Source organism: Octopus sinensis, linkage group LG1, assembly GCF_006345805.1.
Source record: "Octopus sinensis linkage group LG1, ASM634580v1, whole genome shotgun sequence".
In the NCBI taxonomy this organism is placed as follows: domain Eukaryota; kingdom Metazoa; phylum Mollusca; class Cephalopoda; order Octopoda; family Octopodidae; genus Octopus; species Octopus sinensis.
The window spans coordinates 93,470,060-93,489,683 of record NC_042997.1 but is presented as its reverse complement, the minus strand read 5'-3'; the positions used below and the strand labels follow the sequence as shown (position 1 = coordinate 93,489,683).

General features: G+C 34.3%; 1 protein-coding gene across 2 annotated transcripts in view; it reads right to left on the bottom strand.

Annotated features, from left to right (window-relative positions):
• The window catches only part of LOC115214454, a 365,440-nt gene that overhangs the window by 52,954 nt on the left and 292,862 nt on the right, over positions 1-19,624 (bottom strand). For both annotated transcript variants that reach the window (XM_029783667.2, XM_029783655.2), the window contains exons 83-93: positions 18,727-18,821; positions 16,748-16,932; positions 15,070-15,197; positions 10,369-10,493; positions 8,898-9,092; positions 7,201-7,406; positions 3,618-3,751; positions 2,537-2,655; positions 1,835-2,029; positions 889-1,063; positions 93-254 (exon numbers count right to left, since the gene is read on the bottom strand). In XM_029783667.2, coding sequence (XP_029639527.1) covers positions 93-254; positions 889-1,063; positions 1,835-2,029; positions 2,537-2,655; positions 3,618-3,751; positions 7,201-7,406; positions 8,898-9,092; positions 10,369-10,493; positions 15,070-15,197; positions 16,748-16,932; positions 18,727-18,821 — 1,719 coding nt within the window. The remainder of the gene's footprint in view (positions 1-92; positions 255-888; positions 1,064-1,834; positions 2,030-2,536; positions 2,656-3,617; positions 3,752-7,200; positions 7,407-8,897; positions 9,093-10,368; positions 10,494-15,069; positions 15,198-16,747; positions 16,933-18,726; positions 18,822-19,624) is intronic.

The following is a 19,624-nucleotide window of genomic DNA, read 5'->3' as shown; positions in this document are numbered from 1 at the left end:
ACAATTCTGAAATTCATTCTTGGCTGTGGTATTTTTCTTTGTATTTAAATAGTGTTTTACATTACCTGATATTATTAGCTAGTGTTACTTACTTGGTAGAGAGTTGTATTCACGCCGTTGTGATTTACTGAGTCCGTCTTTTCCTTTGATTTCATTTGCTGAGCTGAAAATGCTGAGGCCACCCTCGGCATCCAACATAAGAGAAGCATTTCGACCACACATAAGAGGTACAAGCTCTTTAAGCTTGCTCAGATCTTTAAGAAAGAGCGAGATGAGATCACAATGATAGTTATTTTAAGAAAGTTTGGGTTTATGAAGAGCATTTTAAATACGTATTTGAAGAAGGATGTACAAGCAACTCAATTGACCCAGTATGCTACAAACTGTAAACTGGATCTAGTTATTTTTATGCTAGCTAGTTATTTTACGGACCCTAAAAAAATAGAAAAAAAATTAATGCCTTGCCCCAGCATGGCCACAGCTTGTGAGCTGAAACTAGATAAATAAAAAAAAAATTATCAGGAGTTGAACTTAAAAAATCTCAAAACAGATATAAAAAACTTTCAGAGTACTTGCTTCTGCTACTACTTACAGAAGAAGCATTGTTTACAGTATGGGGGATTGGATCATAACTAGCTATGCTTGTTTTGGTGACAGAATACACTAAAATTTTTTCTATTTCATATTTAGTTGTATCCTAAGTAAAAACTGCTTAGCTGATATTGGTTTCCATTCCTCCCAAGTGAGATATGTAGCAATCTTGTACTGGGTTTATTCAATCAATAATACATCTACTCCTACATTCTGAGACCTTATGATGATGTATGAAACCATTTTATTTTTAAGCATTAAAAAATTCCCATCCCCCAGGAAATAACATAAACATACCGCCTTCAGATGAGTCAAAGTTAGAGAATACTTTATATATTTCATTATCGTTGAATGCTGTTCTGACTCCTCTTACAAGTGCACTGGTCCTGGACATTTGTGAAAATGTTTCTTTTGCAATTGGTACTGTTATGTTGGTTGATTTCAGCAAAGTTGAAGCACGTAGTAAGACATACTGAAAAAGAACATTACCCCTTCTATATTATTAAAATATAATATTTTTGATGACATGTCATTTCATTCTGATAGATTTGGTCTGTTTTAAATTTCAAGATTAAAGAAAATTCACTCACACACCACACACACATTCACACATATTTTGCATGTATTCTGTTGGCTAGGTATATACCATATGCTTGGCAAAATTGATGAAATGGTAATTAAGGTTTTAATTTGCTTACTTGCAATCTAGTCAGTAAAATTTGTTATAAATGCTTTATAATATCATTCATCATGTTATATTTTTGTCAGAAATACCAGCACTACATCAAGGCAGTGGCATGTAACCTGGCATAACAACAGGGAGAACACTGAAAAAGTGAGATCAGCAGCCTACCATATGAAAACTGGTTGTTACTCTTTAGTACTTCAACATTTTTAGAGCATAAGATTTGATTGTTATCTCAGTATATTGATTAGATTAAAAACAAATGTAAAAAAATGAGCTTCACCTGTTCGTTTTAAATCTCATTGTTATTTATTTTTTAGTATTTGCATACATTTCATATATTCATATATTTATGTCATTTAATTTATAAACCATGTTTAAGCTTACTATATAATGTTCAATATATTTAGTTTCCATGTTCATAGTATGCAATTTATCTCATTAATGAAGACATTAGAAGTATAACTGAATTTCTACAAAATTTTATATAATTTGCTGTTTGCATTTATTGTAGTTAAATAAAATGTTTCTCAAAATCAGAAATGCTTTTGGCCATACCTGTTTAACAAATTCACCAATATTTAATTGTTCCATGATGAGTTGTGTTAGGTTGTAGATAGTTTTAGTGTTCAGATGACATAAATGATTACTAATTTCCTGGTATGTAACATTGGTGTTATTTGACAAAGTTATAATGCGGCTGATGTTCTTGCACATTAGTTCTTTGACAGAGTTGCTTCGGAAATTAATGAACTGAAAGAGAATGCACAATTACATGTGTAAACTAAGATCTTATGAAGAATATATATATATACTTATTTTTTCAGCTTGTTTCAATCCAACATTTTTCATTCAATCTTAACTTAGAATTAAAAATGAAAGTAAAATTCGACTACTTTTTTCATGTCCAATGAAATTTAGTTACTTTAAAATTCTTACAAATTCATTAAAAGAGCAAAAGTAGTTTGAAAAAAATTAAAACACTTCAGTAAAAAAAGTTATCCATATTTAAAGATTAAATACATTCTGAGATCAAATTCTGCTGAGGCTGATTTTGCCTTTCATCGTTTTGGGGTTGATAAAATAAGTAGTTGTTGAGCACTGGAGCTGATATAATCAACTTATCCCTGTCCCTGAACCTGCTGGCCTTGTACCAAAATTTGAAACCAATATCTAATATTGGAGAATTTCTGAAAGGAAAAGCAAATAGCCAACAGCTGAAAGTCATGCCCAATAATGGTAGTCTGAAGAATAACTAACCTGAGCCAGAGAAACTGTGGAATTAATCAGTGCATCTGAGATTTCATGTGGTAAGTTTAAGTTATTCATCAAATAGTCTCGTACAACATCCGGTGATTTCAAGAAGTTTCGGAATACAGCTACAAATATTAAGCATTATTTTCAATGTTACTGAAGAATTTCTTCAAAAGATAGAACATCTTGAAATTAAAATAATAGAATTCAGAAAATGTAATCAAGAGGGAATAGAATTTGAAATCCTTTCTTGCATTTATAGGGAAAATAATGTAAACAACAAGAGCTACTTTAAATTATTGTTTCATAATCCTCTAGTGCACTTGTTTTAGATATATCATTTGCCTTTTGAAAGTTGAAGATGACTGCTTTTTAAGACAATTTTATTTCTGTTACTATGAATAAATTAAACAAGTCATTTATGAAGTAGTTTTTATTTGTCCATCCACTTGAGTCAAGAGAACTTATTAACGTTTAATCTTTATCCTCTGTGTGAAAAGTCTGGCTGCATACACGTTAGCATATATCAGGTGCATACAATTGACAACACAGTTAATTAAGATTTATTCAGTGAGTTCTATTCAACACATGTTTACACATGCCGTACACTGGATGTTGATATTTTACCAGCCTGTGAAGAACATGGGATCCGCATATTGCAAATGAACAATGTGAGACCACATATTGTCAACAATTTGGATGCTTCTATTGCCGAAGTAATGGCTCATCACCCGACAGTGCAACTTTTATTGCAACCGCCTCAAAGCCCAGATTTATATCCATTAGATGAAGGCATTTTCAAAGTTTTAGCTGATAAAGTTGAACTGAAAAACCCTACAACGAGGCATGAATTACATGAAACCGTCTTGCAGTCTTGGGAAGAGCTATATGAGCGGAAAATTCGTGGATGTATTCAACATCAAACTTGTGTTCGGCGTCAAATAGTTGACTGTTGTGGTGGTAACAGATTCGTGTAATAAATTTTGTGTTTACTTTTGTTTCATAATATATATTTTTTCGGATGCAGCCAGACTTTTCATACAGAGGTAGAATTTAAAGATAAAGATTAACAAATATAAATACTTACCATTAAGTGCCATGATTCTGTCAACAGCTTCCAAACCAAGAATGCCTTTCATTGTAATCTCTATGTCCTCAATGAATTCTTGTGAAAAGGAAGTGTTTTGGATACGCTTGAAATCATCAAGGATATGAAGAATGCTTCAAATGAGAAAATGAAAATCACAATATTTATTATTAAATATAATGAAGGATGTAAAATCTTTTTCCTACACATGTATTTTGTTTGGAATTGGTATTAGATTATGATTTGCTAACATGAACTTTGTGAAGATCCCCCTCTTCTTACAATATTGTCTATTTCATCATTTATTTTGGACAATCTCATGGTGCTTGATTAGAAAGTTGATCTTTTATGCATTTCGTCCTCTCGGATATTTATTTCAAAACTTGTTATTACATAAAACTATTATAAGATAACATGACATTATCTGTGTAATCTTCAAACTTCTTTGCCTTTAAGATAATGTTCTAACATCTTGAGCAGCGATTCTCAACTATTTTTTGCCTATGGACCCCTTTGATACCTATTTATTCAGGAAGTGGGGACTGTCATAGTCATTCAATGTCTTAAACCTCTAACTATACATTTATGATTAAATGTTATTAGGAACTGTATTAAAAATGTTTAAATATGTTGTGTATTGTAAAAATATAAACAGAGCAGCTAACTGACTTCTGTGCCGGTGGCACGTAAAAAGCACCATTTGAGCGTGATCATTACCAGTGTCGCCTTACTGGCACATTTGCCGGTGGCACATGAAAAAACACTCGAACGAGGTCATTGCCAGTGCTGTTGGACTGGCTCTGTGCCGGTGGCACGTAAAAACGCCATTTGAGCATGGCTGTTGCCAGTACCGCCTGACTGGCCCTCGTGCCAGTGGCATGTAAAAGCATTCACTACACTCTTGGAGTGGTTGGCGTTAGGAAGGGCATCCAGCTGTAGAAACTCTGCCAGAGCAAGATTGGAGCCTGGTGCAGCCATCTGGTTCGCCAGTCCTCAGTCAAATCATCCAACCCATGCTAGCATGGAAAATGGATGTTAAACGATGATGATGATGATGAGTTTATTGTTTATGAATTTTAACAAAATCTTATATGGACCTCCAAGGGTTATATTGAGCCTGGTTGAGAATCACTGATCTTGATTCTCAAATATATGCCATTGTTGTTGTCATTGTTGTTGTTGTTGTTATCATTGTTATCTTCATCATCATCATCATCATTAATGTCCTGTTTTTCTCGGCTGATATAGATCAGATAGAATTTGTTGAGGCAGATTTTCTACAGCCAGTTGCCTTTCCTGTTGCTAAACCTCACCGTTTCAGATAAGATAATATTCCCCATGAGCAGATATGATTTCATGGAAGATAGGAAATTCCAGACACTATTGATAATAATAATGAAATTATTGTGTATAGTGCTCAGGTACACTACAACTCATCAAAGGTAATTGTACAGTACATAGAATTATGTACAAAAGTCAGGAAAGTGAACAGTGTATGAATCATGATATACATATGTACATGAGTATGGAGGTGGGGATATCAGGTGTAGTGTTGGCGAATTTCAGGAAGCATGGATGTTTTAAAGGATACAATGACTCAGCAACTAACAACTGATGCAGTGAGTTTGTTCCATGTTTCAGCAACTCTGAGTATGAAAAAAACGTCTTTGAAATTCAAGGGAGCTATGCTGTTTTCTGACTTTGAAGGCAAGCCCATGCGTGTGAGACACATGGAGCTTAAAAAGGTGCTTGAGGTGGTTGTTGGTGCAATGCTTAATAATTTTGTGGGTGTTTACTAAACCAGTTGCCAGACGTTGGAGCTCAATGAATCTATGCCTAGGAAAGTAAGGCATTCAGAGTAATGTAGATGCCTGATGGAGGGTATTCACTTGGTTGCATGTCTCTGAATAATTTCCAGGAGGTCAATGTCCTGAGCAAGATAGTGGTTTGACAGTGACATTTGTTTATAACTATCACATGATGTCAAGGCCAGGAAACAATAATACACACATGTACATACACACTTGTACATACACACACGTACATACATAACATACATACATACATACATACATACATACATACATACATACAACATACATACATACATACATACATACATACATACATATTGTATATATGCAATGGACTACTTTCAGCTACCATCCACCAAATCCACTCCTGACAGTCTAGGTGGTTCAGAGCTATAGTAGAAGTGGGACAGAATCTGAGATCATACAGTTGGGTGTCAAGAAAAGTTTTTTTCTGTTAACAACATTTAACTGCATCACTTTATGCTACTTATTTACAGTTACATAGACTGGAACATTATGATTTACATATTCTAAACTAGTGATAGATATGAATGTTGCCTTTTAATCAGGTTGCTAGTACCTCCTTATTTAGCTGGTTGTAACCTCAAATAATGTAATACTGAATTTATAGAGTGGATATTTATAAAAAATATTAAAATATTCTAGGCATGGTTGTGTGGTAAGAAGCTCGCTTCCCAACCTCATGGTTCTGGGTTCAGTCTCACTACGTGGCACATTAGGCAAGTATCTTCTACTTTAGCCTCAGGCTGACCAAAGCCTTGTGAGTGGATTTGGTAGACAGAAACTGAAAGAAGCCTGTTGTGTGTGTGTGTGTGTGTCTCACACCACTACTTGACAACTGGAGCTGGTGTGTTTATCTTCCTGTAACCTAGCAATTCAGCAAAAGAGACCGATGGAATAAATACAAGGCTTAAAATAATAAGCATTGGGGTCGTTTCCTTTGACTAAAAATTCTTCAAGATGGCGTCCCAGCATGGCCACAGTCTAATGACTGAAACAAGTAAAAGATAAAAAGATAAACCATTAATACATGTTGTATACCAGTGTTTGTCTTATAATTTTCTTCTGCCTACATTTTCAAATTAGGTGGACATCTTGGTTTCATTATGACTCCAAATGAGAACATGTGTATGTGTGTATGCTTACTGGAAGCACCATCCTGTATGCACGAAGAGTAGTTGAGTGTAAGATGGACTTGTGCTATTTATTGGGTTGTCAGTTGTCTAGAGAAAGGAAACTTAGACTTTGTGATCTGGCCATTAATAAATGTGGGGGGCCTCATTTGAGATTTGAGACTTGTACAAATTGGAGAACATAGAATTTATAGAAAAGGCATAAGCAACCTAATTTGAGAAGTGGGCCCTACATTAGCAATACTTCATCACAATGTAGGTTGAATTACCTAAAAAATGAAAAAGCAAATCGAGGCAATTTTTCTTGTTAGGTGTGCCATTCAGAAAGTCCTGCAGCCCATGGGCTGCAGTTTCCCCTTGGCTGTTGTAGAATGTCAGAATAATTCAATTTTATATTGTTAATGCATATGGGAATGTAATTGTATGGGTATATTTCCTTCTTTTTAAGCTATGTAATGTGTGTTCTCATGCTATTAAATGACACTACCCATTAAAAAATACTTTTGTTGTCTTAGTTCCTTCAAGGTGTGCATAACTGCTGAGATGAACTGAGTTTATAAAAATGAAATGTGAGAATGAAAGAAGTAAAGGTGTAAAATATGTTAGAATACTTACGAAGAAACAATCTTTTGGGGAACTTGATCAATAACTAATTGTTGGATATTTGGAATCAACCTTGATAACTGATTGAAGTCAAAAGATGAAAGGAAGTCTTCCAGTGCTAGAAGTCTGTGGACATTTTCAAGGAGATCTGCCATTTCTCGAGAGACATTCATCAGCCATGGTAATTCAATATGGAATGATTGGTTCAGAAGTGATAACTATAAAAAAGAGAGTTATAAGATTTCTTATTCTGTTACAGACACCAATCAGCCTGAGACAACCCTGGTTCTATCATACAAAATTTTAAAGTTAATCTAGATTAAAACCTTCCATCAAACATTTTATGTTTATGTTTCAAGCATCAACTTAATAATAATCAAATCATTTCATTGAATACTTCATCTATATATATAAAGCCGAAGTTGTCTGTGTGTGGCAGGTTTGGTAGCCTTCAACTAACACTATCTCCTTCGAGACCCTGCGGTGCAAGTTAACCAAAATTGAGAGTATGATAGAAGAAGGCTTGCTCTTCATTCTGTAGAAGATAAAATTCAAATCGTACCATGTTAAAACTAAAAATTATTTACACCAAAAAGGTGCTTTTTTCTATGAAAATCCCCATTTTCTACGATTTTTTGACTGCTGTATCGCCATCTTTTGGTGTATTTCAACCAGAAAAATGTTCACTTAAAGAGAATAACAAGCTACATAATGCAAAAGTTTTACTTTTCAAAAATTCCAATTCTAAAGGGTTGAAACAAACCCGAGCAACCCCGGGTGATACTGCTAGTTATTTATAAAATTAATTGAATCACACATACTATATTTCAACAGTAATATGGTAACAAAAAGAAATATGATTGTAAACTGATATCAAAGTTAAGCATAGCACAACTCACCATTTTAAGGATTGGCCATATTTTGTCTCCATTTGTCTCTGTTGGCCTAAATATTTGGATCTAGGGCCTACTTCTTATTATAGGTTGCATATTAACCCTGTTAAGTTCCTAATACATAAACAACAACAGCTACCACTATCATTGCCCCTCCTGCTCCTAAGTATGGGATTCCTTACGAAATGAGATATTCACCAGTTAACATCTTTTTCTGTTACAAGAAATCCCATAAAGATAGCAATGAATCTAATATTGGTTTAAAATTTTGGCATAAAGCCAACAATTTTAGGGGAGGCAGTGAGTCGATTACATCAACCCCAGTGCTCAACTGGTTTTTATTTTATCAACCCAAAAAGGATGAAAGGCAAAGTCAGCCTCAGAAGAATTTGAACTCAGAACATAAAGATGAATGAAATGCTGCTAAGCATTTTGCCTGACTTGCTTATGATTCAGCCAGCTTGCTGCCTTCTTTAGTATCAAGTAATATTGGTTTCAAATTTTTGCACAAGGTCAGTATTTGTAGGGAAAGAGGCAAGTTGGTTACATTGGTCCCAGTGCTAAACTGGTACTTATTTCATCAACCTTGAAAGGATGAAAGACAAAGTTGACCTTGGTGGAATTTGAACTCAGAAGATAAAAATGGATGAAATGCTACTAAGTATTTTACTGAGTGCAGTGATTGTTTTTGCCAGCTTGCCACCCTAGTAATAGCTTTAATATTAACCCATGCTCAACAGAGTAATTGTGATCGTTGTAGTTAATAAGTTAGGATTAGTAGTTAGGGAATTAATAAAAAATAGAAAATAAACTCACCTCTTGAATAATTGTCACAGAATCTAAGTAATCAACAAGTCCAGTTATTGTTGCTGTCAAATTCGTCTTACATAGGATCTCAGTTACATTCTCCAAAGATACCTTACTGTTAGGCCAATCGATGTAGAAAGATAAATTGCGATGTGTACAAATCAAATCCTGCATGTCTTGTGGAGATTTCCGTATCAACTCAACCTGGAAACGATTTTTCAAGATGAATTAATTTCCAATAGAATACATATTCAATATACTACTACAACTACTCCTTCAATAATAATAATAATAATAATAATAATAATAATATAATAATAATAATAATAATAATAATAATAATAGTAATAATAATAATAATAATAGAATCAAACTCCATGACATGAAAGAAAAGACAAAAAGAGTACCCGTGGTAAGTGAGAAAAATACTGGCTTCAAAGCTGAATACCAGAAACATAATTTTGGCAATAAACCCATGCACAGTTGCAGTAGTTTAGTATGTTGCTGGAATCCTGAAGTGGACAGAGGAGAAGCTAAAAGAGATGGGCAGGAGTCAAGAAAGGTCCTAATGATGCATGGAACCCATCATCCATGTGTAGATAATGATTGCCTACGTATGAAGAGAGCAAATAAAGGAAGGGGACTGATAAGTGTGGAAGACTGCATGCATATCAAACTTGAGAGCTTAATGAAATTCCTAGCCCAAAGTAAGGAAACCTTGCTAGTGACAGTTAGGAACAAGGGAGTATTGAGAGCAGAGTAAAAAGGGAAAACAAAGGAAGAAGTACAAAAAGGACATGAAAAAGAATTATGCAACAAGGAACTACACAATCAATTCCATGTAGCTGCAACATAAGTTGCTGGAAAAATAGGTGGGATTGGCTGATGAAAGGAACCCTGAAAAAAGAGACTGAGAGCACTATGCTGGCAGTGCAAGACCAGGATTTGGCCACGAACTGGAGGGTCAACTTTAGGAATGAGCAAGTGTCTCTGCTGTGCCATACCTGCAACAGAGTAGATGAAACAATTGTCCATATCATGAATGAATGCTCTAGACTTGCCCAAAACCACTACAAAGTGTGGTGACAAGACCAGGTAGCGAAAGTGCTCCATTGAAAACTGTGCAAAAAGTGGGGGATAGAGAGACACAAGATGTGGTATGAGCACAAACCACAGAGAGTGGTGGAGTCGGAGACTAGCAAAAAGTTTTACGCCAAATAAATAATAAATGCTTAAATGAAGTTAATAGTCTTTGTTTTGAATGGCTGACATGTCTTTCACGCTGGAACCAGTTATAATAAGAGTTTGGAGTAATGTATGCATATACACACATATATACATGCATTGATATGTGAAACCTATAATACTCAAAACTTTATTTTAGTACATTGCTTTCTCCACACTTTTGATTTAAACTGTTATAATTTTATATAAGTCAACCTAATTTATAAACTATTATAAAAAGTATGAAAGAACTTACCAGCTTCATATTGATTCTAGAATCAAAGAGGGTCTTGATAATATCAGGAGAAAGGGTTGTTTTGTTCAGCAGATACATTTCAGCCTGTTTAGGGTCTAGGAATAGTTGGGACAGCTTGACAATAACTGCATTAAAAAGAAAAAGAAGAAATATTTCATAATATTAACAATAAGCGAATAAGGCAATTATATTTTTGACACATCAGGTAGGCTTACACTCCAACTAGTACATGGAAATTCTTTTACTCCTTCACTCTTTAACTCATTTTAATCATTGGACTACGGCCATACTGGAGCACTGCTTTGAAGGGTTTAGTTGATCAAATTGATCCCAGAACTTATTTTTGAAGTTTGTACTTACTCTGTCAGATTGCTTTTTGTTGAACTCCTAAGTTCTAGGGACTTAGACAAACCAACAACATTTACTAAATACTGAGAAGCAATCATGAACACAAAAGCCAAAAGCACCCATATATATATATGCTGGTGTTATGTAAAGTACACAGCACACTCTGTAAAGTGGTTGGCATTAGGAAGGGCATCCAACTGTAGAAACCAAGCCAAATCAGACTGGAACCTTGTGCAGCTCTTCTGCTTGCCAGCTCTGGGCAAATCGTCCAGCCCATGCTTGTTAAAGGATGATTATGATGATGATGATGATACACATGTGTGCATTCACACACACACACACACACACACACACACGGCTTCTGTACAGTTTTCTTCAATTAAATTCATTCACTAGGCATTGATGGTCCCAGTGCTAAAGTACATGACACTTGTCCAGCATGCTGCATGATAGAACAGTAACCAAAATTGTGTGATTGTGAAGCAAGTTTCTTAACCACACGGTCCTGCCAATGCTTTTTATAAGCTGTATAACTTAGCCAATTGTAACTGATATAGAATAACTTAATCACAAGCATAGCTTTACTTCCATGGGTAAATATAAAGTAAAAGGTAAAGGCTGTCTTTGGTCATGAATGGTCATAGGATTGCACCTAGAAAGTTCCCCTCTGAGGTACAAGTTCTGCCAGATTTGTTTATGGAAAACTAGTAGACACCCATGCATACTAGCCTTCCCACTCCATGCCACATATGTTATCCAAGGGAAAGGCAAAGGTCTATATAATTTGGCATCTGTGATGTTGCGACTCATTTCTACAGCTGAGTGAACTTGAGCAACATGAAATAAAGTATCTTGCTCAAGAACACAACACACAGCCCAGTCTGGGAATCAAACTCATGATTGTGAGCCCAACACTCTAACCACTGAACCACACACCTCCAAGGGTAAATATACTGAATCAAATATTAATCAAAATCTCAGTAATTACATATATTGCTTTTTGATTTTAATTATCTTATCTTAAATATGTCAATTGATTTCTAATATGTTTTTTTATTCTTTTTATCTTTCATTTATTTTTATTAAATGCTTGCTCTATATTTGTTTTGTTATCAGGGACCCTGTTTCAGTTGGGAAATTTATCTTTTTATTTTATCTTACTTGTTTCAGTCATTAGACTGTGGCCATGCTGGAGCACCACCTTGAAGAACTTTTAGTTGAATGAACTGACACCAGTATTTTTTTTAAAGCCTGGTACTTATTCTATTGATCTCTTTTGCCAAACTCTTAAGATATGGGGACATAAACACAAGCAGTGGTGGGGGAACAAACACACACACACACAACACACACACACACACACACACACACATACGATGGGCTTCTTTTAGTTTTTGTCATTTGGTTTTTGGTTGGCCTGAGGCTATAGTAGAAGACACTTGCCCAAGGTACCAAGCAGTAGGACTGAACCTGGAATCATATATTTGGGAAGCAAGCTTCTTACCACACAGCCATGGTTGTGCTTATATATTGTTTTTTGGTTTGAATTATCTTATCTTAAATACGTCAATTGTTTTCTTGCATCTTTTTTCTATCTTTTTTATCTTTCATTTGTTTTTATCATTTGTTTCATTTGTTTTGTTATCAGGGAGCTGTTTCAGTTGGGAAATATATAGAAATCAGGTAAATTACTTCTTTGCTTGTTATCTGAGGGTCAACATAATCACATGTAGAAAACAATCAACTGAAACTAGTACCACAGCAAAGATAGGATGATATGATTTAAACAATCAGAATTATCAGAACACAACAATTTTTTCATGTTTAATTTATTAAGACAAAGGCTTGGGTTGAGCTAGTGAAGGAGCCTCTATATGTGTGCTTGACCTACAATAAACATTACTCAAATCTCTTTCAAACCACAACATAACATTAATAAAAAAGGTAAGACATATTTAATGATGTCAATCTAGACAGAGAATTCCTGAAAACAAAAAAAAAAAAAAAATGTACATTACAACCAGAAAGCCTTTGATCATTGATGTCCAATAAAAGCTGACTTAGAGTTAAACAACAAAGTTGTACATGAAAGGATTTTAATTTATATTTCCATTGTTTACTTTGATGACTTCCATATCTATATCCTTCTTTTTCTTTTTTTCTTTCTAACTGTAACAGCACCTGTTATTTCTCTATTTTTCATTCTTTTCTATTCTATCTCTCTGTAGCAGCACCTGTCATTTCTTGTTTTCTCCCTGCCACCTTATAGTTATTTTTCTTCCTGTTGCAGTGTATGTGCTACTGTTACCCTTTTCCGCTCCAGTTTCTCACTCCTTTCCTTCAACTCTCCTCTGGCATTATTTTCCTTATTCCATTCATGCTTTCTCTTTCTTCGGCCCAGAACATATGCACATGCATCCAGACTCACTCATTTGTATTGCATTGCAATATGAGTAGAGGATTAATCATGAGAGCCATACCCGTTTTGCAAGACAATGCCAAAATAAACATGCAAACAACACATACATAAAAGAAATTAACCTGTGGCTACTGTCATGAAAACATAATAGTAAAAAATTTGACCAGAACAAACAAATCATCATGTGACCTCTAATGGTAAAAAAAACCCTTTATTGGGAAAGTCTATATGAATTCAACCAGTATTTAAGAAATGACAGATGCCAAGAAGGTATTTACTTCTTGAAGTAAGACTGTGAAGGTCTGGAAATGTTGACTATGAATTTAAGAACTTTATTGTTCCAAACTAACTGTGAAAAAACTAATAAGAAAATACAGAAAACTTTAAGAAAGATAAAACTTGAACACAGTTGTGTATTTTATGAAACACACATACACTCACACACATACACACATATGCACACATATATGTGTATGTGTGTGGGTGTTTAACAGGCTTTTTCTAGTTCCCGTCTACAAGCTTCTTCTAGTTTCCATCAAGATATTGGTCAACCCAAGCCTATTGTAGAAAACACCAGCTGACAGTATCCACACTGAGTGAGCAATCTCTAAATATGGTTCTAAAGCAAACTTCATAATCACACTGCTATGCCTGCACTTCGATTAGATTTTCTAAATATTTTACCAGAGTTCAGTAATTTTAAAACTTATCAGCACAACATTCTTTGCCTGTTTTTGTGAACAGTATCTCTGTTACATAAAACAATTTAGCTAATCTTATTTTAAAATACATATAGCTTTTCTTTCATGCAATTCATTTGATGGATGAGGTATTAACAAGGTTGACAGGGTAAAAAAAAATAAAATAAAACAAAATAACGTTATATCATGTTTGGCAAGATTTTTTTTTTTTACATCAGTGCTGAAATAATCCATGAAGACTCTGACTATATTCACATTAATCCCACCAAACAAAGCTGGGTTGATTTAAAAATGAATTAAATGAACAAATACTGAAGCAACATTACATCTTTAGTATTTAAAGTAGCCATTTTCAGCCAAAATATTCTTTTCTACTCTAGGCACAAAGCCTGAAATTTTTTGGGAGGGGGCCAGTCGATTAGATCGACCCCAGTATGCAACTGGTACCTAATTTATCGACCCCGAAAAGATGAAAAGCAAAGTCGACCTTGGCAGAATTAGAACTCAGAACATAAAGACATGAATTTCCAGCCAAAATGTTACACCTGTTTTATGTTCAAACTGGCCAAATTTTGCCTCTCACACCTACTCTACAATGCCAAACAATCACATCACCAAACAACTGAAACCATAAAATAATACATGATTAAATAAGCATTACATTTGGCAGAGGAATCTAAATGCTAAAGGGTTAAATTTAAAACCCTTTCTTTTCTGTTAAAAGAGTTAGAGTTAGTTACAAGAATATAATGTAGGCAAGTTTTATCTCCTTTAGCTGCAATAAATTGTAGAATGTATTGGTAAATGTAATATATAACTGCTAATACCAATCCTAAAGTTAGTTTAACTCTAGTTTTCAGACTATTGAATGTAATGCTTATTTACTCACATTGTTTAGAATTAATCATGAATTATCTTGTAGCTTCAAGATTTTTGATGATATGATTGCTTATGTTTTGAATGACATTGAAGGATAAGTGTGAGAGGTGACATTGAGTTGGTTTGAAGATAAAGCATATAGAATATTTTGGCTGGATTTAGCTGGCTTAAATGCTAAAGCTTTAATGTCTTTTGTACTGATAATAATTACTCAGACAATGTAATTCTATGAAGAAGGCTATGGAATTCAAGATAATGCATGAACTACACAACCCCCACCCTCACTAAAAAAACTTGTCATTTAAATGGCAGAAGCAAATACTTTTTTAATGAAATAATAAAAAAAATACTAACCTGTTCTTTGTTCTAAAATAGAGTTCAAAATAACTGCTATAAACTTGGACAGTTGTTTGTTGTTCACAATAGATTCAAACAAAGGATCTTGTACAAGATCCAACATTTCTGCTGTTATTGTCAGCATCCTGAATATAAGAATAATTAAATTATATAATATTAATGAGAAATATTAAATTTCTAAATCTCTCATAGAGATATGTACGGTGGTGGGGCGATAGAATGGTTGTATACTGTCAATCTAACGTGAATGTGACAGTAGGGGGTTTCACCCTACTGGTGGTGGTGGCGGCAGCGATGCTTCCTAGGGCTAAACAGCGGTGGTGTAACCCCCTACTGTCACGTACATGTTACATTGACAGTATACAACCATTCTATAATATTAATGGAAATTAAGAAAATACAGTGTAAAGGTATATAACTTATATTAAACAGATGAGAAATGCATGTAATGCTGAACAAACATTATTATATGCAGTACAAATCAGTTGGTAAATTTATGAGGAATAACACCTTTGTAGGTTAAGTTACTGGATTAATTCAAATCATCTTATTAAAGCCATTATCTTGTGCCACTGAGCAAGACACATAACCTGCTGAAACAATAAAATGTGTGATACAACTTGGAATTATGCAAAGTTCTGTATATCAAGTCACTTGTTAACTATGAAATATATATACATAATAAATAATCCATTAATTTATTCAGCTAAGAGTGGGTATGGCTGTGTGGTTAAGAGGCTTGCTTTGCAACCACATGGTGTTAGTTTCAACTGTGCATCATCTTGGGCAAGTGTCTTCTATTCTAGCTTTGGGCTGACCAATAACTTGTGAGTGGAATTGGTAGTTGGAAACTGAGTACATGTATTGTGCAGATGTATATGTGTGTGAACTTAGCGGTTTGGCAAAAGATGTTGATAGAATAAGTATCAGGCTTTAAAAAATGCACTGGCTTGATTTGCTTGACTAAATTCTTCAAGGTGGTGCCCCAGTATGGCTGCAGTCTAACGACTGAAACACGTAAAAGACTAAAAATATATATATATATAATATATATATATATATATATATATATATATATATATACATACATCTTTGTTCATTTGTTTAAGATCTGTTCTTTCCATGTTTGCATAACTGAGATAGTGAGATGAAGAGTTATTTGAAGAAGAATTATCAAGCCAAAGATTTTTCCTGTTTTCAATAGTCACTCGTTTTCTAATCAAGGGATTTTTATATCCTACAGGCCTTTGGAGGCACAAAGCATCTGGTTGTAATGCTCACCACTTCATTTCTTTTGTGGTAAACTGAACATCAGTTCACATGCATGTACACACACACACACACACACACACACACACACACACACACACACACACACACACACGCACATGCATACTACAGGCTTCATACAATTTTCATTTTTCAATTTCATACATGAGGCATTAGTTAGCTTGGAGTAATAGTATAAGGCACTTTCCCAAGGTACCATGCAGTGGTGCTGAACCGAAGAGCTTGTGATTTAAAAGAGAACTTCTTTGTTATACAGCTATGTTATGTTGACACCATTTGAGAAAAAATGTTTTAGAATTGAAAGATCTCAAAAATTTTGTAGTGAATCGAAATATTATAGTTTAAAAGAAGTGAACGGAAAGTTTATTTTACAAATAAAACTTACAAATCCATGTGGTTGATAAACTGCATGAATTTTGGGATCCTTCTGCGTAAACATTTGACCGCCTTGTTTGGTGAGTCCAGTGAGTGAATTTGTTTATAAAATTGTTCAGGAAAACTGCTGGCTAATTTGGAAAGGTGGTTGCAGTCAATAGTTTCATTTCCATTTTTAAACATCATAGATCTCACCTAGAAAAAAAAGTAAAAAATAGATGAATGGTGTAAAATTCAGATTCATTGTTATGATGGTTTCCTTTTGCCAGACATGACAAGGCAATGATGATAGATATAACAGAAGAATCATTATTGATGAGTGGATAAAATGTTTGACTTTTCATTAATTGACTTAGACTTAAAAAGCAAAAGCAAAAAAAAAATAAAAATTACTGATTAGGTAAAACATTGATTTCAAATTTTGATACAAGGCTAGCAATTTCAGGGAAGAGAGTAAATCAATTACATCAACTCCAGTGCTCAACTGGTAGTTATTTTATTGACCTTGAAAGGATGAAAGGCAAAGTTGGTCTTAGTAAAATTTAAATGCAGAATGTAAAGATGGACGAAATACTGCTAAGCATTTTGCTCAATATGCAAGAACTATTTTAGAATAGAGATCAAAAATTTTGGTTGCATCTAGGGCAGTCAGCTTTTGACCTGCAGTAGAGAGGGCATGTCATTGAAGAGGTCACGAATGGTGATGAAAGGACTTTGGTAAAAACAACTGATTGTCTGATTAACTGAATGATTAATCAAACAATCAATTAGTTAGTTGGTTAAACAGTTAAACAATTAATCAATAATAACAAAGTGAAATTGAGCCAGTGCATGTGTTTATAACTAGTGTAACGATCCTCTTGAGATACAACAAAATTTGTTTTAACACATGAGTTCACACCCAGTATCACACAAAGCAAATACATAAACGATCAAAAAGCTGTATTATTGGATACTCAGAAAGAATAAACTTAGGTAAAAGCTATGTAGTTGAAAGAGAAATTAATATACCTAGTGGAAAATATGTCACCAAGGATAGTAAAATAATTGAGGACATGAATAACAGGTTTATACACTAGTAGACACAAAAAAGATATATAACGATAAATAATTATGAAATGAAATTTTTATATCTTAACTACTTGAGACACTTTTTGGCAAAACAAATCAAACTACTTTTGTTTTTGTTTGGTGCCAAAGTAAAAATTAGATACTTAAAAAGAAACAACTGGGTGAAATATTGAAAGAATTGAAAATTGTCAAAAATTTAGAAAGTGATTTGCAAGGGGTGGCTCTGTGGTAAGAAGTTTGCTTCTGAAGCACAGGATTCTGAGTTCAGTTCTGAGTGCAGGACAACTCGAGCAAGTGTCTTCTATTATAGCCTCAGGTTGACCAAAACCTTGTGAATTAATTTGCTAGATGGAAACTGAAAGAAACCAGTCCTCTGTGTGTATGTATGTGTGTATATGTCTGTGCGTGTGCATGTGTATGTGTGTGTGTGTATGCCTTTGTGTCTGTACTTGATCCCCACCACTGCTTGACAAACTGTGTTGGTGTGTTTACATTGTTGTAACTGTGTGGGTTTGCAAAAAGCGGCCAATAGGATAAGTACCAAACTTAAATAATACTGGTGTTGATTCTTCTGACTAAACCTTTCAAGGTAGTGCCCCAGCAAGGCTGTAGTCTAGTGACTGAAACAAGTGAAAGATAAAATACACACACACACACGTACATATGTGTGTGTGTGTGTTGTTGTTGTTGTTAGCATTACAAATTTAATTCTGTACATAAAATCTTATTGCAGACTTTCTATTGAATTGGAGAAAAACTTTTAATAAAATATATTGCTATCATTCTGAAGAAGTAATCAGCTTTAACTTTTACTAATTAGCATGCATGTGTGTGTGTGCATGTGTATGTGTGAATGTGGTTATGCATGCATGTATGTTATCGATTTGTCATGTCAACCATAGTCAAACAGTTACTTACTTTATAAAACAAATTTAAGAAGCCAGATTTTTGGAGTAAGTCAATTACATTCACAACAACTTTATCAGATGAATCACATATGATGTTTTCTATTTCTGAAAGATAAAGAATCATATTTGAATATTTTATTAGCAATTATCATCATTAATAGAAATTGATTATTTTTTGAAACAAATGTAAATGTAATAAATACCTTCCCACTAAACAAGAATGTAATGTTTAAAATGAAACAAAATACATGCAGTCTACTATAAAATGATTAAACAAGTTCATAATCATTAATGTTTCATAGTTTTTTTCTACTTGAAAATAATAATCATTCATAAATAACTTTGTGTGAAGCGTTTTTCTGATAATTCTCTACAATTTTTAAAAACATCTATGTGGTTGATCAAACTGCCAGAAATGGAATCAAGTGTTCCTCAAACCATATCCTACTATTACATTGGATAATGTAATTTGGAAGAAAAGATGATATGGACATGAACATGGTATTTGACCATAGGTCTGTCTTTTTCCTCTCAGGGTTGACCTGCCCACTCAAAAGTACCTTGGATTGTAGGGCAACATGCTGTGCTTGAGGAGACCTATTGAGTCAGGTACATCACTATCAACATCAACAGCAAAATCAAAATCAAATCAAATGGAAATTGCAGTTGTGACCCCCGTGCCGGTAGCATGTAAAATGCCCCATCTGAATGTGACAAATGTCAGTGTCACTTTGACTGGCTTCTGTGCAAGTGGCATGTAAAAAGCACCATCTGATCGTGGTTGATGCCAGCTTCTCTGGCCCCTGTGCCGATGGCACATAAAAAGCACCCACTACACTCTCAGAGTGATTGGCATTAGGAAGGGCATCCAGCTATAGAAACGCTGCCAGATCAGATTGGGGCGTGGT